This window comes from Clarias gariepinus, chromosome 7 (assembly GCF_024256425.1).
Source record: "Clarias gariepinus isolate MV-2021 ecotype Netherlands chromosome 7, CGAR_prim_01v2, whole genome shotgun sequence".
In the NCBI taxonomy this organism is placed as follows: Eukaryota; Metazoa; Chordata; class Actinopteri; order Siluriformes; family Clariidae; genus Clarias; species Clarias gariepinus.
In genome coordinates this window covers 11,794,694-11,818,968 of record NC_071106.1, presented here as the reverse complement: position 1 = coordinate 11,818,968, position 24,275 = coordinate 11,794,694, and the positions used below count along the sequence as shown (strand labels likewise).

Below are 24,275 nucleotides of genomic sequence, written 5' to 3'. Positions count from 1 at the left end.
GTATTTTTGAAATGTATGCATTCTGTGTATTTTCTAGCCATAACATAATTGACCGTAGTGCAGACATATATTCATCTGGTATACCGTTGATTAATTCCCTCTTTCTTTTCCCTTTTAGTGCCCTTTTTCTTTCATCTTTTTTTCGCTCCCATCATCTAATGGTCTAGTTTCATCTCTTACCATTACATAATTTATGCAGGCACAAGGGGTGCAGCGCTGCAGGCTCTGTGTGTGTGCCTGTGTGTGTGTATGCACGCATACTGGCAATTGTTAATGGGCTTCTTCGTTATTGTTGCTTAAATAAATCTTCCCCTTTGTTTTTGTTTTTTGAGAGAGAAAGGCTTAGACTAAAGGCAAGATGCAGGACGAGAGGGAAAGCCCATACGCTCATTAGGAGCTGTTCGCGCTGTTATTGCGTGGTTTTGAAATTACTGGAGCATCCCCTCTGGGCAATGACATGCAAATTGGCAACCAGACTGGAAATCATCTCAGTAGTTGTAGGTTATATGAAAGAGAGGGATGTCAAGCACTCTCACGCTGTTACTTTTCCTTTCCAGGAATGAGAGTCTACATAGTACTATACAGTACTAAATACTAAATAACCAGCCATACACAACTAATAATAATTACATGCTGTTCAATATTGTAGGATAAAGATAAATCCGTATTTGTTGTGATTTACGGAGCAAAGAACACACGTGTCATGTATTCTCTGCTGTTTCTGGCTTGAAATCCGAGATGAAAGTGGGATGAGTCAGCGAATGAGCTTATACTAGTAGGATGCAGTTGTCATGGTGACAGCTGTTAAAGGTGACCTCACCCTCCTTAACGAGCTCGAACCCTCTAGGGGGGTTTCTGCTAATAGCGTGACATCACCCCTTAGCAAGCACCAGCTGCCATGGCAACAGCTGATGACGGGCAACAATGTTGCGTTGCAGAGTTCTGAACAGACCCCGCCCACTGTAATAAGCAGGGAGTGATAGGAGGTTTCAGCGGTGGGTTGCTTTAGACACACACACACACACACACACACACACACACACACACACACACACATATATATATTATGCATTTAATATATTAAGCATTTACAATAAAAAAGTATAGTTACATCAATATATATATATATATATAAAACAATCAGGGAACTGAACCATAAATAATAGCTGTGCTGCCATATGACCTTTAAACTAATATAGCCTGACTGGACCCTATTGATCCATTGAGTGATTCATTGATTTTGTAAGTAGCTTATTGAGAGCTAGATCTATTTACAGTGCAGTAATATACAGGATGTATGTATTTCCTAGAGCTGTGCATCCATAAGGGCTGTTGTCTTTGCATTAAGGAAAAGGTCAGTATATAAGTTTAAGCTGCACAATTACTCACATAAAAGAATCTGAATTGTAATACTGGCCAGTGCAATTATTACCCTGGACATTCATGGACAATTTATGGATATTACACATTTACACATTCATGCATATTTGCAAACTCTTTAAACATTTCTATTTAAATTCTATGTCAATTTCCATAACATTTTGTATATTTTTTATATTTTTACAGCCATCTTCTATATTTTTGTACAGCTAAGTTATTATTTTATTTTATATTTTAATATTATATATTTTGTTCTTATTTTCTATAGCTATAGAATATTTATAGAAATATTTTCTATATTTTATACTTGTTATTCCATCATTTATTTCTGATTAATAAGCTTGTTTTTAAAATTAGAATTAGAATTTAATTTTAATTCATAGTACATAGATAGTTAGACGTTTATGTAGGGTTTGTCAATAATTGCAATTTTTTCAAATAATTTTGAGGCACTAAATAAATATTAGCAAACATAAATAATGAAATATACTATTAGATACCAAACGGTATGTTTAATAGTTATGTTTTTCAACCTAATCACAGTGTAATTTTTTTTTATCAATTCGTGCATTTAATTTAGGTAAAATAAATATTAACTATAATTGTTTAGGAGTGTTTTAATGCCAATGCTACCCACTCGGAACAAATTAGTACCAGGATAGGGTGGCACACGCCTCGGTGGTTAGCACTAAGGCCGCACAGTTTGCAAACATACACGCACACACACAAAAATTTTATTCATATTTTTACTAAAATTAAAACTGCAATTTTAAATGTACCATTTTGTGTTAAACATATTTATATAGGCTAAAAAAATAATTAGACACATTTTTTCATTAAGAGGATGTTTATCTATTTTTATTTATCAACTCAAAATTATATAAAAAGTAGTGCTGTCAATCGATTAAAAAAAAATAACTAATTAATCGCACACTTTTTTGCAATTAATCGCGATTAATCACAATTAAAACACTGAAACTTTTTGGATATGTAAATGTAAATAATTAATGTAAACTCAAGACAATGAAACTATTTAAATTCAAATATGATTGTTTATTGGAATTTTTGTTTAACTTGTAACACAGATTTTCTCATGTAAACAACATACCTGCAATAAACCATCAATATTCTCCAAATTAACTGTTGGCTTGAAAGCCATATTTATTACAGAAATAAAAACACAGGTATGTGCCATTTGTGTCATTTGAATTTCAAAACAATCAATGCAATTTACATTGGCGAGGCCCTGTAGAGATTGTTTCGGTGGGGTGTTTTGCTTTTAAGTGATATGTCAAAGACGAATTACTTCTCTGGTATTTAAATTCGGCTTTGCAAAATGTACAGATTACTTTTGTTTTATCCACAGAACCATCCGGCAGAGTTTTATACTGAAACTTTCCGTCTAAAAGTCCTTCCTTGGTCTTATCCATACTTCTTTGCACGTTGAACACACGTCGGCCACAACAGGAAATAAAAAAAACTGCAACCGCGTTAATTGCGTTAATTTTTTTTAATGCGTTAAATATTTTAAATTAATCGCATGCGTTAACGCACTAATTTTGACAGCACTAATAAAAAGATATATTATTTATTCTTTACAAACTGTATACAGATTTCTGACTATCTGTATACTATTTGTAATAAATTACAGTCTTTTGTAATTAAATTATTGTGTAAGTCCATATTGCAAGTGGAATTTTTATGTGACTAATTGTACTACACTAGTTAGCGCCGTCACCTCACACCTCCAGGGCTGGGGAATTAAATCTCGCCTCTGGTCTGTTCATGTTCCCCCTGTGCTGGGTGGATAGCCTCCAGGTTTTTTCGCACAGTAAAAAGATATGCAGTGTAGGCTGATTGTGTTTCCTTGTGTCTGTGGTCTGAATCTGGATGCAGGAGCATGAAATACAGCCGTAACCCAGAACAGCACCACAATGAGAATTTAAGAATAGGGACGTTGGTTGTCCTGGAGCTGTAACACCAAGAAAGTACAAAATATTAACTTTTTTTTTGCTTGGTTGTGCACATCTGCACAGCTGTTGTAGGAAACCAACAACAGTCCTGTAACAATTCACGAGTAACAACAAGCCTATAATAAAACAGCTACTTTTTTCAGCTCTTTATATTTATATACTTATGTATTTCCTCCCAAAGTCCACAGTCCTACCACGATCGTAAAAATAGGAATAAATACCATGGTCACCATTGGCCTCCACGGTCCCTATAACATATCAACATGCTGCACATGTTGACATATGAAGATATTTGGTGTTCTTCAGTCCAAGCTTATGTTCTTCAAGAAACTTAAAGGCTTTTTATATTAACATACAGGCTTTAGTGCAAGCTTCTGTGATGTGATCATTATACTGTAGATACTATGCATTAATTCTGTAAGTAAATATAGTAAGTAATAGCATCTCTGTAATTGTGTTAGATGTTGGCGAGACATGTTCTTATGGTGGCACAGTGGCTTAGTGGTTAGCACTGTCGCCTTGAACCTCCAGCGTTTGCTTCCCAGGGTTTACACGTTCTCCCCATGCTTGGTGAGTTTCCTCCTGGTACTCTGGTTTCCTCCCACAGTCCACAGACATGCAAATTAGGATAATTGGTGTTCCCAAACTGCCCGTAGTGTGTCAGTGTGTGTGTGTGTTTGTGGGCTGTGAAGGATTGGCACCCTGTCCAGGGTGTACCCCGCCTTGTGCCCCTGTGATAGGCTCCAGGCTCCTCAATACCCTGTATCAAGGATGAAGTGGTTAAGACGATCAGTGAGTGAGTGAGTGATGCTCTTTATGTTAGTTAAATACTTCATTGCCAAAATAAGTTCATGTTACTTTGTATACATCAAGGTCACGCTCAGAAAAGATTGATAACCTCAGCGGTTTAACCAATTCCAGAATGTACAAGTGAAGAGATTGATAACCTGCGTACATGCTTGTATAGAGTTTAGTGGGCATTTGATATAATGCTTCATGCTCTGTGTGCATCAATAGAATGAATAGAATCGAATAAAATAGAAACAATACTAGAGATGATTTTTGCATGATTTAAATTTTTATTTGAACGATTGTGTTTCAATATGGTATGGTACTGGGAGATATATTTAAATAGATATTTCCGTTTGAAAACAAGTTAACACCAAAATCCATTATTGAATTTGCTTATAACTGGCAATATTAAAACAAACAGAAAAAAAGAAATTCCAGATAGTAACAGTCCACCACAAGGAGCTTTCAATTTCCTTTTAATTAATACAGGTATCAATGATGCTATGGAGACCATAGGGTTCTATTAGAGATTTCTATGGAGAGTTGATGGTGGTGTTCAGGCAAGCTGGGCGAAGCCAACCTGGTTGTTTGCGCGGTCATACACGGAGTAGTAGGACCTGAGGAAGACATCGCCGAAGATCCAGAGAGGCTGGTTGTTCTGAGAGGGCAGGTAGGTGGGAGTGATGTCAACGGTGCAGTAGCCACTCTGGGTCTGCTGTGAATATACCACGAGATATTTAGACATTGGAGGTTGGTTTTAGGGATTGATACACCCATTGGTGTGTGAATATTTGGAGATGGGAACTTACTTGGATGTAGGCAGAGGGTCCCAGGGAGAAGGTGGTTCCACTGATGGTGAAGGTCAGAGTGGGGAGACTGCTGACCTGGCTACAGTCCACAGCGTACTGTTAAAAATAAGGTTGTGCAGAAGATGTTGAGGGGGATGTGTGGATAAATTTTTTTTTTAAAGCAATTCAGGTCACCTGCCAGCCATAATACTGAAAATTCAGTGTAACACAAAAAGATGCTAGTACAGCATCTTTGTTCCCAAATTGCAAGATGCAATACATGAGCTTTCTCTCATCATCAAATCAAATTTCAAAAAGAAATCCATGGTTTTGGTGAATGCTATAAAAACAAATTACAAATTGTATAACACCAACAATGCCATTGTTTAAAAATCTGAAGAATATCATATAGTCATGGCGTAGTATAGTGGAGGCTGTCCACCAAAGGTTAGAATTGGATTGAGAGAGGAGGCCAAGAGTAACTCTGAAGGAGCTAGAGTGATCTATACCTCAATCCTTTACATTCTATAAACTTTCATTGAAAGTTTGAGGTATTTTCATTTATAAGAACTTTGTCCTTTTTACAGTCTTCTTATAATATCATACCTTCTTACAACCTTTACAATTTTTACCTTTACATTTACACTGCAAATAACTGGTAAAACATTATAATTCCCCTTTTCCCAATTCAGTTTTATGGGATCGTACCTCGCCGTAGCTATTCTGCTGTGCCCCGATTTGCTGCATCAGAGAGGAGTAGATGTTGCTAGGGGCAGTAAGGCTGGGGGTACCGGTGTCCACGATGGCCTGGCAGCCTCCGTACTGGGAGCACCAGCCAGTCTGCTGTCCTGAAATCGTGAACCTGATCCATAATAACGTTTATGATTAAAAACAAATCTATTATAAATTAAAAGTCAATAATTATTTATTTACTAATGTTTCCTATTATGAATGCCACTTACTCCTGAATGCCAATCTGCCAGTAGGTCTCAGCGGTCACTGGTGTCCAGTAGATCTGTCCCTGATACATGTTGGTGTCCACAGCACCAAAAGCAACCTCACTGCCAGATCCTCCAGCCCTGAACATTCAGTGCCATACAGGTTTAGGTAACTATTCATACCAACGCAATAACAATTAACAAAATATGCCTATATGTCTTTAGATGTGCATGGACAAATTCACAATGGCTTACGGGCTCAGATAGATTCCAAACAGGTTTTGTTCAAGGAGTCCCTGCTGCATCATGTTGTCGACGAGGGGCATGGCATTGCCGACAGCAAGAGATGGGTAGGCCAGACCCAGGATTCCATCGAATGGAGCTGACAGGAAGGGCTGGCTTGGTTCGTTAGTGCTCAGACCGACCTCCTGATTAGTGACCTGGATGCCAGCCAGCTATCAAAAGTCAAAAAAGATAAACTGTCTAATAAGTGCTGTGCTCGAGAGGCTTACACATGATATTAACAAATAAAGATGCATATGAATACAGAAAGCATATTTATTGGAGTTTAGATCAGTCTGTTAAATACCACAAATTGCAAAAAATTCACAATAATAAATAAGTTATGAGTCCCTGGTGCCCAGGATATTAAGTAAGGTCAATTTAATTCGGTATCACCTAAACACACCTATGGATGTTATATTAATATGAACCCAGACACGTTATACCATGTATAGAGTTGTAACAAATCAGAGTTGATCCGTGATCTTCTTCGCACGGTTTGACATGTATGTGAACCATGGATAAATTGTAAAGTCTAACCATCATAGTGTGAAATATAGTAATACAGTGATACGGTGATATAGTGCTGTAATTGGGCAAGATTACTGAGTGAAAAGACGTCAAATAATTAATTGTAAAAAGGTTATTTTTTAACTATATTTTTGCCAGCTCAACCTTTCTCCCACTTGCTAGCTCTGTGCCTATCAGGGTTGCCAGATCACACCAAGAAATTCCCGCTGCGCAGTTCTGATAACTTGACTTAATTGATATTTATTTAGTGTTTTTTTTTTCTATCTTTTGGACACTTTTTTTTTACTGTTGTTTTATAAAAAAGAATGGTCAGTGTATACATCTTTAAAAAAATCTTTATGCCTTATATTTTCCTTAATTTGATAATTAACTATTGAATATTTTTATTTTATTTACACATTAGACATCTGGAATGCTGTTTTCATTTAAGACCATGGGAAAAAGTTCCTTGCTTTATGCGTTCTTTACATTTTATGAATAATAAAGGGAGAATTTATTTTTCTCTCCCTTTTTTTGCTGATTCGAAGAAAATTCTCTCATTCATTGCTCACAATGGATGCTTTGATCTGATTTGTGATCTGTTGCACTCCTATCATCACAGCAATACTGAAATTTCTTTTTTGGATAATATATCCAGCTAGAACTTAGTCAAGTCACAGTATAGTAAATCATATTTAGGTTCATACTGTATGTGCTAAATTATGAGCTAGACACTTACAGTGACAGTATCGTAACCAAAGACGCCGTTGAGAGCTCCAGCTCCGTAGGGCAGGTAGAAGGTTTGAGAGGTGCTCTGGTAGGTGGAGGACTGCTGAGGGTTGAACTGAGCTTGAGCCGCTGTTGAAAGAAATGCACAGATCTAGGTTATAAACATCTCCTTTGTCTAACTCCTATAAAAGGCGTTTTCTAATGCATGGTGCTTGAGTGAATAGCGGTGAACCTACTGCATGCCTGGGTGCTGCAGTACACAGAGTTGACCCACAGGTTGGAAGAGCCAGTGTCAAAAAGCACTTGGAAGGACTGGGGTGGTGTGCCGACGCTGATAACGCCAAAGTAGTATGACTGAAACACAGGTGGTAAACCGATCAGACGAATCCTTAGGCTAGTTTGAGAAGTAAGACTGGGATTTGACTTACATCAGCGTAGGTCAAGGAATCGATAGTGGTAGTGGCCAGGACCTCTGGGCGCTGATATTTAAGGGCTGGATCAGTGTAAGGCAGATGGATGCCCTTCTCCCTCAGACTCTCTCTGATGGACTTACCCCTGATCAGGGGAACCCTGCACAGACGGACAAAACCTCAGCTAAACACAACATAAAGCCAGCACTATTCACAAAATATGCACTGAAGACAAATGCTTGAAAATTTAAAAGGAATAATGAGAGTCATCAGCCACTTAGTACTTACTTAATGGCTGCCTCGGAGAGGACGAGGCAGGCCATAACGACGATTAGGCTCTTCATTGTGAATCTTGTTCTCTGGTTGCCCGAATGAACACACAGATCGTTCGCACAACACAGGCTTTTTATACACACACGCCATCCGCATATCATTACGTGTATGATCCTGCGCTAGAACTTTTTCGCTGTGATGGAAAAACTCACTTAATGCCAGGCTTTACTGATAAGACACGCAAACACGATTTGTACCAGTTTGGATGTGGAGCCAAATCTCAGATGAAGGCAAAAGTTAAAAAGAAGTAAATCAAATGCATCCTAATGAGATAGATGTACTCTCTTTGAAAATATGCCCAAATGTCCCAACATTATACAAGTACTATATGTACTGTAGTATGGTTGGCAAGTCTGATTCCCTGCCAAAAACAATTGGAATTACCATTAATTTAAGAAGGAATAAACCGTATCAGGGTGCACTGTTATAAGTGATCTTAGTGAGAGAAAAAAAAAGTTCCTTCTATCATCTTGAAGTTTGTCATGCTTTACATAATGGCATGTTCGGAAGTGTTTCGTTCATCATGCTTTTTTTTTTTCCTCAACTCATCTGAAATCACTCACGGAAATTTGAATAAACATTTAAATTAATAATGCATGTGAACGAAAAAACTTTATTTAATATATCAGTATATAGATTATTTTTATTTTTTAAATGAGTGTAATTATTTTTAAATTTGCATTAAATTTTTATGACCTGGATCCAGTTCTTCAAAATAAAATGCTGTTAAAAAAAATTAATCTTTTGTACCTGTGTGGAAAATGATGTTAATCTGTACTATGATTACATAAGCGATTTATCAAGGTCACTGCTATCACTGTAACATTTCTTTAAAGTTTTGCCATAAGGAAAAATATTTGTTCTCTTATCTCGAACATAAGGAACATTCTAGCTGTTATCAGAAACAACAGATAATAGAAAGGTCAAGGTTACTATTGTTTGTTTATTTAAGCTACTTTTAATATGTAGTTAATGTTACTGTAACTGCATAGTTGTAGAATAATTAAAAAATATATATGGATAACCAATGGGGTCTTATCCATACTGTCTAATAAAAAAAAACTTGGAGAAAAACTTTTAATGTAATTTAAACAATAATGATAATAATAATAATAATAATAATAGTAATAATAAAACTCACTTTTGAGAATCCATATGCTTCAATTAGTGACGTAAAAATAACATTGCAATTATGTGCTTATAGTAATTAAATGTATTGAATTTCTTTAGTCTTCTTCAGTCAGGGTCGGGGGTTTGATTCCCGCCAGCATGGAGTTTGCATATTCTCCCTATTCTTGGTGGGTTTAATCCGGGGTACTCCGGTTTCCTCCCACAGTCCAAAGACATGCAGATTAGGCTAACTGGTGTTCCCAAATTGACCATAGTGTATGAATGAACGTGTGAGTGTGTGTGTGTGTGTGTGTGTGTGTGTGTGTGTATACCCTGCAATGGATTGGCACCCTGTCCAGGGTATACCCCGTCTCCTGATGTAAGTCTCCTGGGATAGGCCACTGGCCCTCCGCAGCCCTGTATGCCTGATGAAGCGGTATAGACGATGAGTGAGTGAGTGAGTAAATAAGTAAACAATAATTGCTGTTCATGTCGCCCTCGGCTTGCTCACCAGGGACAAACTGACCATTTTGATTCATACAAATTCACATTTCATACAAACCTAAATAATTCTTTTGACTATGTAAAGCTGCTTTGCGGCAATGAAAATTGCTAAAAGCGCTATACAAATAAAATTGAATTGAATTGAATTGAATGTTATTTAGAATTTGGCTTAAAACTGTAAATCCTAAATCCTTAATGATATTACTTGGAACATGGCTAAACAAAGGTAGCCCTGAAAGCACACATAATGAGCTGCTAGACTGTATGCGGGATTAATTCTCAAAATTTAACTTTAAAAGGTGCTGATGTTCATTGCTTAGTAATGTGATTGTTTTTATTTTTTAATTTGTATAAATAACGATGAAGACGTATGTGACACTGTAGCCCTTTATATGTATTACTTACTGTAGTTTTAGAAATTCCCTGGCAAATATCAGGGATGTTAATAGGCTGAGAAAAGGACGGGCAGATACTCTGGATCATCCATTCTGCATCAAAGTGACAGTAACCTCTTCATAGAGCAGCCAAATCCCCACTGTGGCATGTGGACTGTTAGTAACTCAGACTTGTGTATTCTGTATGTTCTGTAAGAATTTCAGATGTCAGAGCATCTAATAAGACACTATCATGGTCACTACTTACAAAACCAAGACATCGTTGAAAGCCTTTCATGTGGATTGTCAGCACTAAAATTATCTGCTTGAGCAGACAGAGGAAATGTTGGCAACTCTGCATTTCTCTTGGAGGTTTGCCATTCATGTTTTTGACTTTAAAGGGCATTTTCAAGATGATTTTAGATGAGTTTGTAGGGATCAACAGGATGACAAACAGATTTGTAGAATCTGTGACTTTTAGGTCAGATCACAGCCATATTTGCTTGAGATGAAACAACAAATAAAACTATATTGAGGTCAGTGGAGAAGATATCCAAGTAAAAACATGCATACTCCCTCCACTTACTCATCGTCTATACCGCTTTATCCTGTAAAAGCAGGGGGTCGCAGGGGGCCTGGAGCCTATCCCAGGGGACTTAGGGTAGGAGGCGGGGTACACCCTGAATATGTATGCATACTGTAGTTAAGAAGTGGTTAAGTGTAGGGCAGACAGATGCCCTTCTCTCTTGCTGCCTCCCTCACTCTCTGATGGACTTAACCTTTATTAGAGCAACCGAATGGTAACGAAAAGAGAACTCAACTGATAGTCGCCTCTGACACGATGTGAATCTAAAGGACAATTAAGCTCTTCATGATGTCTCTTCTGATCCACTTAGCTGAATGCACATACAGATCATTCTCGCATTGTGACCCTTTTATATACACATGAGCCAAATAACACTTTTTGGCCTGTCTGATGGCAGTAGGCCTGTGAAAACACTCAGCAAATGCCAGGCTTTCCTTATGATCATATTGATTAAACAAACAAAATGCCAGTAAAGGCATAGAATGAACTGTTGTAAAAAAAAAAAAAAAAAGCAATTAATGCCTTGTAATTAAATACATGTTTTAAAGAGTTATCAAGAATTTAACTATTATACAGTGACCCAGAAGAAAAAAATACGGTTGAGACAAATTAGAAAACATGTCAAGCCAAGTTTGTAACAAAAGCCAAACAATTGTATCCAAAGGTAGTATAAGTTATGTAGTATAACCATTTCCCCCCCAAAATGCTTGTTAAACATAGAAATTATGTATATTATATATAGGATAAATAAAATATTTGTCACATGTCCAGTACAGCACAGTGAAATCATTTTTTTGCGCCCTCCAGTTAGGAAGCTGGGGTCAGCCTTTGGAGCAGTTGGGATAAAAGCCTTGCTCAACAGTGGAATCCTGGCGCTGCTGGGGCTCGAACCCCGACCTTATGATCAGTAACCCACAGCCTTAACTGATTGAGCCTGAGTTAAACCAATATGACTGTTTATTATAATTGTTAATCTGCTAGGGGAACCTGTATGAAGTAGAAGGTGGTAACTATTGTTCTATGCCCATCCATTATAAATTACCTTGGAACCAGCTGGTTAATAGTAATTTCATAAAATGGCTAAGAAGGGGGGTGTATGTATTTTACACAAAGAAATAATTAGCACTACCAAGTTGTGAAAACTTCTCACATCCTTTCTACTTTTTTTTGTGATGGTCAGGATGGCAGAGATCAATGAATGTACTGGGTCAGCACAGTCTAGCTGCTGAAGAACTGCATACCCCAAGCAGAGGGGATGCACCCTCAGGTGGTGGTGCAGAACTGGGGAGATGTGGTTCAGTGGTTGAAGCGTTCGATTACTCATTAGATGTTCAGGACACAGTTAGGCCCTAGAGTAAGGCCCTTAATTGTATCCCATGTTCAAGGGGTGCTGTATCCTGAATTACCATGTGTGCTGACTCCACACTTCTAACAAATTGGGATATCCAGGAAAATAATTTGCCTGTATTTATATTAATGTGGCTAATAAAATGGGTTTCTTGTTATTAATTTTTACAATTTTATTTGTTCTAATGTGTGCATTCCACATCACTCTGCTGACTCTGATGCTTTCCAGGAATCTTTGTAGATTGTCCACTAGTTGTATACCAGGATTCAGGACACTTGTTTGGAAGGAACATTGGAACATTTTTGGACATGCAGTCATCTGATCAGAGGTCTGGGAGAAAGCTCATACCTTGGCAATATACTCACCTACATGGATTGATGACCAGATGGTTCTGGGGGGACTTTTTAAGCCAACTTGGACTTCCTACCTGAAATTTTTGTGTTACAAAACAAATAATCCAATGTTGACAACAGAATGTAACACAAAGTTAGTGGTTGATTTGCAGAATTTTATCTAGTGACTTAGAGAAGTGCTTAAAATAATATGCTTGAGATTAGCCAATCTAGACAACATTAACATTCACCAAACAAGAGTTTCCTCATTTTGTAATCGAGTATTTCAGATTTATTGATTTTTGTACTTATTCATGTGTGGATGTGTTTCCACACAAGGCTACACTGTCAAAGCAAATTGACAGCCAACAAGGTTTATGTTGTCCCATTAATAGAGTACAGTATTAAGTCTGTCAAAGCCAGGGTTGGTGTTTTCGCTGTTAAAAGCACACTCTTTGAGAGAAGGTAGGAGGATTGTAGAAAAAGTATTAGCTAAGCACTCCTTACCTGTCCGGGTAGCTGCAGTACCATCAGTCTGACAAAAATACAGCATATGGAGGAGGGAAACACAACGAATTCACTCAATCAGTTCACACTGTTGGTCTTTACAAAAGAAGCATGGCATTCATGTATAAGTCACCAAGAGATGCTTCATTTACATCGTTTTTTCCCAAAAAAAAGGAAATAAATTTTTTTAAAGACATGTTTAATGCAGAGTTTATGTCAATCAACATTTTTATAAAGCCCAGATTAGACGAGCATCAATGCCACTAGATAAAATAATAAAATAGTCACAATAAAGCCAAATTTGCACTAATGGTAAATATAGCAAACGTTATATATTTAAATGTTTCCAGACAAAATGGTGTCGTTTCTTTGAGCACTTTTTCATAAGTCGTACAATTACTTTTATACGTTAACAATTATCTATTAGATGCCTTAAATATATGTACCTTATCCACCCATGGACACTAGATGGCATACCGCATTTCTTTTTAATTAATGCATTGTATTCCAGTACTGTCTGCAATAGCATTCATAAATGAACAAATATTCTTGGACCCTAATAATCGCTATTTGCAAAGGTGTCCTTTTTACTAATAAACCGAACTACCAATATGAAATAGATACCATTGTCAGATTTATATGTCCTTTGTTTCTGTAAAGCTCCAAACTTAGGAACACAGTAAGATGCTGTTATTATTCTTACATACATTACTGTGCAAAAGTCTTTTTTTTTCACGGTTGTACTGTATTATTACAGTATGTCCAAAACCATTCACTATTCCCAAACATACATAAAAAATTAATAAATGAATATTTATATTTATATGAATATGACAAGTTTTCAGATGGAAACCATAAAAAACATAATAATAACAATAATAATAATAATAATAATAATAATAAACCTAACGTAGGCTTCTGAGTGTTTCCTAGAAATAGAAATGGTCAAGTGTGACAAAGTAACCAGTAGAACTCATATTCTCCATATATACACTCAATAAAACAGCTGACACCTTACAATACTGTGCAAACGTCTTAGGAACACATTTCTGCATTTTTATAAGTAAAACAGCTGTTAGGTTTTACTGAGCATGCTGGAACATAAGAGTTTTATGCCAAACTCAGGATACTACATTTTAGGTTTCCCATCTGAAATCTGGACTGTCATGTAATATTGTAATTGCTTTCCTTGATGTTTCTTTCTTTGCCTGTATCCAATTTACTTGGCAACGCTTCATCCAACAGGAATGAGCAGAATCAGACCTGTGGATGATTTTGTATGCTGCAGAACAAAAGTGTTCCCTTTATCCTGAGAAGACTGCCAGTTTAAATCTAGATGTTAGATTAAATCTAGTCGGCCTAGAGTTGTAAGAGCATGCCCCCAGGGTGGAAGGGATGGGGTTTCTCTCTTTTCCCTGTCAATCAGAGCGACACCAGGCAGCTGTGGGAATCACTGAGCTCATGTAAATGAAAGAGGGTAGTTAGCTCTTTCCTCTGAGTGTGTTATATTGTCCTGTGAAACAGCATGAGCAGCATTTTAAAAAAGATATATGCCTCATTTGTATTGACAACTTGAAAGTTTTGTACAGTTTGGGTAAAAAAAGACAAACAAATAAAAAAAAAAACTGGCTGTTTTTTATGACTAGTAGACCCTGAGGAAGACATAAGCAAGGGATGCTTAGATTTCAACAATGCAGTACTCTGTCTCCTGCAGGCACAAACACAGACGCACACACGAGATGTAATTATTATCTTTACTGTTCCTTAGAAAAATACAATATGTTGTATAAATGTTTGGTGTATTAACATTTATAGAGAAGCACTCGCTTGGATGTAGGCATAAGGGCACAGAGATAACGTCACTCATTGATGGTGAAGGTCAGAGTGGAGAGATTGCCAACCTCTTATAGTTTAGAACATACTGTAAATCAGAACGTACTATAAATCAGAGTGCTACAGATGTTTACGCAGAGATAAAAGATTTGTTATTGATCATCCTGGGAGGATGTTCACATCACATTGCCACATCAGTACAATGCCTATATAAAGAAATGCTCCTCTTGTTTGTATGACTAAATGTCCATCTAACACATCTTTTTCAGATAGGATTGCATTGGTACAATACATTATTATCATGTTTTCTGGAAATGGATTTATAGTTGCTCTACAGAGTGATCTATTTTGGGGATCTTTTTTTCCCCTTCCTATATTCAAACTTTGTTTTGATAGCTTTTTTGGTTGGGACTTAATTTTTTTACACTTATATGGACATTTTTTATTATTATTATTGTATTCAATATTTTATTATATATATTTTTCTAAATGTGTGTGAGTACCTAGCAGGAACTGCCCTTGTGTTCCCAAGGATACTGCTTGAGAAAGGATGGGTGGAGCTCTGGGCAGTAAGGCTAAAGGGGTACTGGTGTCGATTATAAAATCAAACCAATAATATTGTGAACTTATGACATGGCAAGACATGCCTCCACATCAAATATTAATATAATATAATATAATATAATATAATATAATATAATATAATATAATATAATATAATATAATATAATATAAAAGTAATTTTAAAAATGGTCACCAATTATTATATAATTAGTTTATAATGTATAGGAAGCTAATTATTATGAATGGCATATATAGTCTTCCAGTAGATCCCATAAATCACTGGTATCCAATAAATCTGACCCTGATACATGGTGTCCACAGCACAAGAATTCGCCTCACTGCCAGACTGTTAGATAAAAATTCATATCAACACAACAAAAAATGCATTGTTAGAATTACAGTACAGTACATATTACTATTATTATTAATGCTGTAATAAATAGAATGTGTTTGTATAAAAGTGGCAAAGTTAGAGTCAGAGAAGGGTAAGAATGCACTTTATTTAAAAACTTTATGACACCAGCGCCATGTGACGTTCTAGCAGACATGGTTCTGAAGACATGGAAGTGCCACGTAGTTCGGCTACAAAAGTGAGTCAATCCCCATGAAGCCACATGTTAAAATGTTGAGAAATAAACAAGTTTACAGCCTGGTACAAAAAAACCAACAAAAAAACCCCGACATTTTTGGTCTTCATATCTAGAGGTGCGACTCACCTACCCAATCACTTATCGTCTATACCGCTTTATCCTGGACGGACCAATTCATCTCAGGCTAGAGTTCCCATTTATGACTAAAGTACAGGGGTAAATTCTTATGGAACCTATGAGTTAAAATTATATTAAGCCATCAAATGATGCATAATTAGGAGTGTGGGTGATTTTGAGTGTATGAGTGTAAATGTCAAACTGCTACAGTAGCTGTTTGCTACCATCGTTTAGCTTATCAGCTAACTGGAATCATTGTACTTGAAGTAGAATAAATCAACTATAATAAAAAAAATGTAGGAGTTGACATGGGACAATGTGTAATAATTTAATGAAGTTAAATCGAATGCAAAGTAATGCTGGCATATAAAATACTACCTTTGCATTTAATTAAGCTAAAGCTAAGCTAAGCTAGATAACTTGTGGTAACTGAGGTTTGTGCATTCAGAGCTCCCACAGTTGCCCTTCAAACCTACTCTTCAGAAAACCTACAGTATGTGTGATGTCACAGAGGGTTTGTCCAGTTCTTATACTATTAATAATATCAGTACAGTCTTTAAAAAGAAACCTTTACATACAGTATCTCAGTGAAAAATAGTTGTGTTGATCTCTTCTAGCATTATGTGAGAGCTTTATTTAAGTCACTGCAATCAGTCTATCATTTCTTAGGAGTGATTAAACATCAGGTCTAAAACATGTTGCTTATCTACGTACAACATAAGATGCTAATCCCACTCCTATCACATTATAGTGAAGCACTATGAATGCTTCTGCCAAGACATACAGAACTACATCCTTTTAAACTTACGCTGTGTCACAGGGCAACTGAACACACAGCACACTTGGAAGAAATCTTCTGCTTCATACAAACGTTATGGACAAATACCTGTGACTGGCTCTGAGTGACAGGACACAGAGAGTGATGTCATTCCTTTCATCTTGAGAGCAGGGATAATGATGTTCTCCTGAAGTCCTAAACATGGCTGGCTAGGGAATTATCAGGATTTCGTTATAATTATTATAATGTGAATATTTATTGATTTTAACACTGATTGTAGTAGTAATGCTAACAATAAACATTACAAGTGATTTTTTTTATGTTTAGTTATTTTGACATGTTGGACATAACTGTCATAATAAGTGTCTCGATATGAATGGCATAAATTAATTAAAACATTTCAATAACCTTTTTTTAGACAAACAAAACATTTAAAAAAAATTTTTTTTTTAAATTGTCGCTACTTCTCCGTATGTAATATCATTACAGTACATCAAAGCACCTATTTTTCATTAGGTTTTTTCTTGTTCTTCCACCCTAAAATAAATCATGTAGATTATATCATGTAAAGTGATATAAAGTTGAGATGTGCTTGTTATACCCTAAACATTATTCTCTAATTACATTAGTTCCATTTATTTCTACTTTAAATTAATATGCATTGTATGGGTGACACACTGGTGTAGACTTCGGCCTTGCACCTCCAGCGTCCTCCATGGTTTGATTCCTACCCTGTGTCTATGTGTGTGTGTTTGTTTCCCTGAACTTTGAGTTTGCATGTTTTCCCTGTACTGTACTTGGTGCGTTTCCTCCCACAGACTGAAGACATGCAGATTAGGCAAATTTTCATTCCCAAGTTGTTCATAGGATGTGTGTGCATGTGTGCTCTTCAATGGATTGGCACTCTGTCCAGGGTGTACAGCCACCTCGTGCCCTTAAACTCCAGGGCTCCTGTGACCCTGTATGGGATAATTAGATAATTGGTATAATATGCATAATAGAATTACTACAGCTGGTCCCGGTTTTTTTCTTTTTCTTTACAGACTTCTTGACCTTGAAGGGGCAACTTCATTAGGTTCATCCAAGGTTCATGCCTATAAATCCTAATAGGGTGAAGCCTGATTTACTCAAACAGTTATAACTTGTGATTGGTTGCATGGATTTGCAGTATATTCTGGACGCAAGTTTGCAGAGTTTGGGGCATGTCCATTGTATGTACATGGACACTCTTATGTACAAGTACAAGTATGTCATTGTTAAGCCTGTATTCTGCCTGTTTGACACTGTACAATAAAAATTATGATGATTCTACATTCTACTGTACAACAACTTTCCTTTTGCCATTATTATGTGATTATGAATTATGATTCCTTATAGATGTATAGGATATGTTCTGGTTTAAAAATAGATCTTATATCATACTTGAAGAATAACAGAATTTAAATCCTATGACTTTGATTTATTACTTCTGATCACTTGTCCAAAATATTATAAATATAATGTACTGTACATATACATTTACAATGTTAAATATTCTGGATCACCCATGTGTCCCTTCATGGCCATTTCAGGAAATCCTTTTATTGCTTATTATTTATTTTTTTATAGCAACCGCTAAAAAGACATTGGTATTCTTGTCTGTTGTATGTATACTAATATGAATCTTAATATTATACTAACATGAAGAATAGATTTGGTATACCTTTGTCTTAGCCTATGGTTCTAGCCTTTAGACCACTTGCAGAGATAGTTAAAGCTTATGTATAAACGTACTAGATGCGTTGGTAGGAAAATCTTTCTACTGCAGAAATTCTTGACACAGCATTGATGTAAAAAGCGGATTTAGACCAGGGTGGACACTTTATGATATCTAGGTCAGTGAGATTTGACTTAAGTGCAACAAAATACCTTAAAAAAACAGTATGCAATTCAACTGAATGAAGCACATGCTAATAAAAAGGCAGATAAATGGTTGTATCCCATCTACAAAATGAAAAATGTACCATCATTTCTTTTGCATAAAATCCTAACTTGAGATGTTTGACATGCTTTTTCTTTAATTAAACAATTAGTGAAGATTGACAACTGATTTATTCTAAATAGAAAACAATGAGAAAAAAAAAACATTTCAACAAAGCTATTTTTGGTTAGACACAGGCTATCCTAGAAGGCTATCTCTTCCAATATCCATGTAATGATGATGCTAAGGAGACTGGGGCTTGCTTCCATGTGGGATCTGGATCCCATCAACTCCATCTAAGTTTAGATTTATGGCATTTGGCAGACGCCTTTATCCAGAGTGGCTTACATTTATTTATCTTATTATACATCTGAGCAGTTAAGGGCTAAGGGCCTTGCTCAAGGGCCCAACAGTGGTAGCTTGGTGGTGCTGGGGTTTGAACGTGTGCCATTTTGACTCGTAGATATAGATCTGTAGTCCAACATCTTAACTGCTGAGCTGACTCGGTCCACCCCCTGTGGGATTGGTAGTGATGTTAAGACAGAATTGGCAAAGAGCATCCGGTTGTTTCTGCAATCCAACATACAGTGCATCTTAGACAAATGCACTAACTTGTGCTAAAAAAGCCTTGACCAACTATTGAGTGCATACATTTCTGTACTAAAATCATTTTGTGATTAATGTTAGGAAATATTTTAATATTTTGATGTAGATTTTTATAATTTTTTTTTTATTTTTATGAGCTGTAAACTAGAGATGTGAAACACCAGGTATCACCACCAGGTATGACCATCTCTACTATAAGCCATAGATATTGAAATTAGAGATAGAAGAATTGTTAGAGGTGTGGATACATTCTGTAAAGATTATCAGGTCACCTGGCTGTAATCAACCAGCAAATGTAATGACATGCAGATGAAGACTAAAATCAGTTTAAGCTCAGTAATTGCCATCTAATGTTATCCATCCATCCATCCATCCATCCAGGAACCTCTAATAGTCCAACTAGGGACCAATGAGGCCAATGGGAATTGTATTTATTCACATTTTTATGACCGTGTTAGGACCAAAGTTATCAATACTGTCCTAAATGATGTAACGCCAATCATTCTTTTGTTATTTTGTAAAATATTATTTGTGTTTTAGTCCTGTATATACAGCCATCATACTAAGAGCACTGGCTTGTCTGCTTTTCTTTAATCCAAAACTTGATTCTGATTATTTGAAAAACGTGCACACATTTTGGACATGACGAGTAGTTTTGAGTTTGGTCATGCAATAGGTTAACTATTTCTTCTTCACTGTCTCACTATCACCTTAGCTTTGTGTACATGGCGTTGTCATGCTGGTTTGAGCTCCTTAGTTTGACTGAAGGAGTCAGATCGTAATGTTACCGCATGCAGAGCCATTCTGGAGAATTGTGTTCTGTAAACGCTGTGACAGCAGTTCAGGAAAAGTAAACTATTTTATGTTTTATGTTTATAAGCACCAGTCATTTAAAATGCATAATTTCACTGTCTCTGTAATGGATACCTAATAATGGCTAGTAACAATATAGTAAAATACATGTTCTTTTGCACAAGTGATGCACACAGAACTTCATGCTGCAAATCTGTGTTAGCACAGATTACTCTTTATCTATATCTTACATATGTATATATGCATCCCTCTGTACATGGGAGTTTTTGTATTTGCCTGAGAACTTCGGGGTGGAAAAAAGCTGCATTGCAGCATTCCTCTCAACCGAACAGAGTCGAACTGATGTGGTCTGTGTAAGCTCAGTGCTTTCTGCTATTGCCCTGAGCCAAGGCACATACACTGTCCTCGTTTAGCAGCATGCCAACCCATATAACCAACAACTAACAGTATCCCTAAATGAGTGAGACGTCTAAATACTACCTGGAGTCCTAGAAATAGATATTTGATAGGGGGAAACGAGACACATGTCATATTGTTGCTGTGTTCTGGTCAGTTAGACAGAGTGTTAGTCCTGACTGCTTAGTTTGGCTTCGTGTGGTTAAATGACTTAGAGACTGTGAGATAAGTCCTTTCAAGGACACGTGCACACAATATCAGTAGACATTAGTAGTTTCCTTTATCATATAGTATACAAATGGTCTACATACTGTACATAACCTTATGATAAGTGCCATGCTCTGAGTCGCATATGTAATTGGTAATTTTTGCAATTGTGTACTTGAAAAAAAGTTAAGCATTTTTTTTTCCTGTCTGCAGGGCAGCGCATGACATAAGTCTGGAAGAATTTGATGATGAAGATCTGTCCGAGATTACAGATGACTGTGGCATCGGCCTCAACTATGATTCTGATCCCTATGAAAAGGTAAAACACATTCTATTCTATTCTATTCTATTCTATTCTATTCTATTCCTCATACTGTAACAAACATAATAGCCAATAACAAATAATTTTACATGAAGGGGTCTGCTGTTATACAGTAGGTAAATAATTAACCCTGGGTGATTTGACATTATGACCCTGAAGTTAATTATTTACCCACAGTATAACAGCATCAAGGTATTTCTCTTCATATCCAAGCTATAATATACTGTATATATACATACACTGTATAAAAAGCTATAACAGCAACTTAATCTCTAACTGAGATACGACTTGATAGTTGCGTCAAGAAGATAAAAATAGTAATCATTTCCATATTATGTAAAGAAAATTGGATCGATCAACTGGTGGAGGCACTACAGGTAAAAAAAGAAAAAGACTAATGATTCAATAAAATACAAACAGCAATGTAATACAAATTGTATATGAATGGAAAATATAGTAGGAAGTGGTAGAAGTGGTAGACATACAGTTGGCTGAGAATGTAGGTACTATGCAGAAAGTATTATGTTTGGACGGATTTTATTGGGAATTACACCGAAAGTCCAGCCATAGCTTTAGTTGAGTGAGCTTGTCCAGCAGTCATAAGACAGTCTTATGATTCAGTCTTTTCAGTCTAGATACAGTAGCACTGAAGTTCTCTATTCCGTCTTTGTCTTGCAATGATAGAGACTGTCTGAGACAGACAAAACCCCCAGCACCCACCTACTGTACCTCTCAGCTCTAGTCATATCTCGCACCGTGTTTCCTCTAATACTCCAGCACTGCTCAGCTGGTCCCACCATCTCTCAGGGATCGAGGAAGATGTGCATCGAGACTCTTTTCTGTTCTGGCACCTAAGTGTTGGAATGAACTTCGTCTGGATGTCTGAACAGCTGACAGTTGGTTAGTGACAGATAGTACTTAGTTTGTTGCCTTGTAACCTAACATAAGGATCTATCCAATGGTGGAAACTACAAAGCACTTTCCGGATAAGAGCGTCTGCTAAATGCCTTAATGAAAATGTAAACAAGACTGATAGATACAGTAGAAACGTACAGATAAGAATTAGCTTTTTACAGATATGCGGTGGAATGTTTAGGAGTGTATATGTCTGTGACTTTCTTTATAAGGTGATGCTGATTGGTCAGGTGTGGATTGGGACATCTTGTGGTGCAAGTCCAATTCATACCAGTTTTAGGATGATGCCTTGGAACTTATTTTATGTAGGTTCATAAGATGTTCAACAACCTGAACTACCTCGGGTGGCAGAGAGCATATAAATAAGTAAAATAGGGGGGAAAACGGGTTTTGCTGAGCATTCACGTCCTCCCTCTTACTCTGCAGTTGTTGGGTTTTGTCACCTTGAGATAAGGCGTAGCAGTCTGTACTGTAGTGTAGAGTATTACATGAGGTGTGGACATAGCTGCTATTTATACTCTGTGCTTTTCTGTTTAGTGTCCTGTTGTTCTGCTCATCTAAGTGCACCACAGGGTTTGCATTTGAGCTGGCACGTTTCCTTTTTTTTCCTTGGAAAAAGGGAGTGTCTGCGATTACAGTGATGAGTTCCTTATTTCCTAATTTACAGTATCAGCTGAATGATCAATGAAGTCGACTTAGTTATGCTTCAAATATAACCCAAAAGAAGAAAAAGACAACTCTGGCAACCTTTGTTTACCACTTCTAGGTGGTAAAAGGGTTGTTACTTAGCGGATGCCAGTGCCAAAACTCACATACAAAACTAGTCACGGTAGCACTAAGAAGAACAGGAAACGCGTCTGATAACATCATGTCTTCTTAAACAAGACTTTAAAACCGTTCTGTATTGCCTAAGAACGGTCTGTATTGGCCCTAAGGCTGAATCCCAAATCCCTCTCGAACCCTTGAACAAGGGAACTACTTGGTGTGTGGAACAAGGGATTATACACACACTACATAGCACCATAGGTTCCCATTTTATGTTAATTGGGATTCAATCAAATCCAGAATTAATATTTAAATACCGATTGATTTAATCACGTTATGCACTTAAACTTCAGCAAATATGCTTACTATCATCATTAAATATGATTGTTTCTCTTTTAAATAAGTTTTCATCACAACATACCGCATATAAAGAGATTGTCAGCAAAAAAATGTGTGACAAAGCATCACATTAATTCAGTATGTACTATAGTCAGGTATTTTAGATGACTGCAAAAGGTCTGTTTTTACCTTTTTTTTTAAATAAATTACATTATTACTTCATTTACTTTTTCTTCATTGCAAAATCTCACTCACTTGCTCACTTACTCATTCTCTCATTGTCCATACCACTTCATCCTGTACTGTATACAGGGTCGGTAGGGGCCTGGGGCCTAACCCAGATGATTCAGTGCATGAGGCGGGATGCCAATCTGTCAGCACATATACACACTCACACTGTGGGAGGAAACCGAAGTACAGTACCTGGAGGAAACCCATTAAGCACTGGGGGAACCTGAAAATTCCTTGCACACTGAAAATTCCTTACACACAGACCCATGGAGGGAATTGAACCTGGAACCTGGAGGTGCAATGCGACAGTGCTAACCACTAAGCCAATGTGCCGCCCATTGCAAACTCTATCTAACAAGATTTATCAGCAAGGTCGCCTTAGTTAGTTGCTCCAAGGCCAAGTCTGCTAGCAAGCTTTTGTCCCAATTAACAAACCAGGTCATTGCAACATTACCAATGTACGTGCATTCATTGGGCTAATGTATGTTTGAGTGCGACCCTTTCCATAAAACAATAAGTAGCAATACGGGTCCTTCAGGATGGTCACACTGCTTATTGATTATTGAAGTAACTCAATGATCTGCTCTCTCCTCTCCTCTCCTCTCCTCTCCTCTCTTCTATTCCTCTTACACTCCTTCTTGTATTTACTGAAACTGCAAATAATGGGTCACCATATAACTGTCAATGTATAACCCATGTTAAAGAAACAGTGGGCCTGCTTTGTTTTTCAGTTGTATATTCTAGATAACTACAGCAGTGCTTCATTTCTGATTTAACATTATGCGTATAGGTGTATATGCTGACTGTATCTAGGGGGTGTTTAAATGTTTCATTGCAGTGGCTGTGTGCCAATGCTGCCGCAGTGGTGGATCCAGTGAAATCTGAACATTCTCCTCTCCTCGTCTCAAGACGCAGTTACGGCCTCAGGATTCTGCTCTGCCTC

The 24,275-nt window shown here is 36.9% G+C and overlaps 2 protein-coding genes across 4 annotated transcripts in view; one reads left to right on the top strand and one right to left on the bottom strand.

The window, feature by feature from the left end:
• The window catches only part of mapk8ip2 (mitogen-activated protein kinase 8 interacting protein 2), a 49,794-nt gene that overhangs the window by 6,715 nt on the left and 18,804 nt on the right, over window positions 1-24,275 (top strand). For both annotated transcript variants that reach the window (XM_053500384.1, XM_053500383.1), the window contains exon 2: window positions 20,974-21,079. In XM_053500384.1, coding sequence (XP_053356359.1) covers window positions 20,974-21,079 — 106 coding nt within the window. The remainder of the gene's footprint in view (window positions 1-20,973; window positions 21,080-24,275) is intronic.
• LOC128527797 (gastricsin-like) lies at window positions 4,410-8,198 on the bottom strand. 2 transcript variants are annotated; one of them, XM_053500385.1, is made up of 9 exons: window positions 8,091-8,198; window positions 7,821-7,962; window positions 7,629-7,746; window positions 7,403-7,521; window positions 6,127-6,326; window positions 5,896-6,012; window positions 5,642-5,795; window positions 4,955-5,050; window positions 4,410-4,860 (listed from the first exon to the last, which is right to left on the bottom strand). In XM_053500385.1, exons 1-9 carry the CDS (start codon window positions 8,144-8,146, stop codon window positions 4,702-4,704), a joined length of 1,161 nt encoding a protein of 386 aa, XP_053356360.1. In that variant the 5' UTR covers window positions 8,147-8,198; the 3' UTR covers window positions 4,410-4,701. The 2 variants fall into 2 exon arrangements, with proteins under 2 accessions (XP_053356360.1, XP_053356361.1); XM_053500386.1 differs by having other exon boundaries at window positions 4,410-4,857.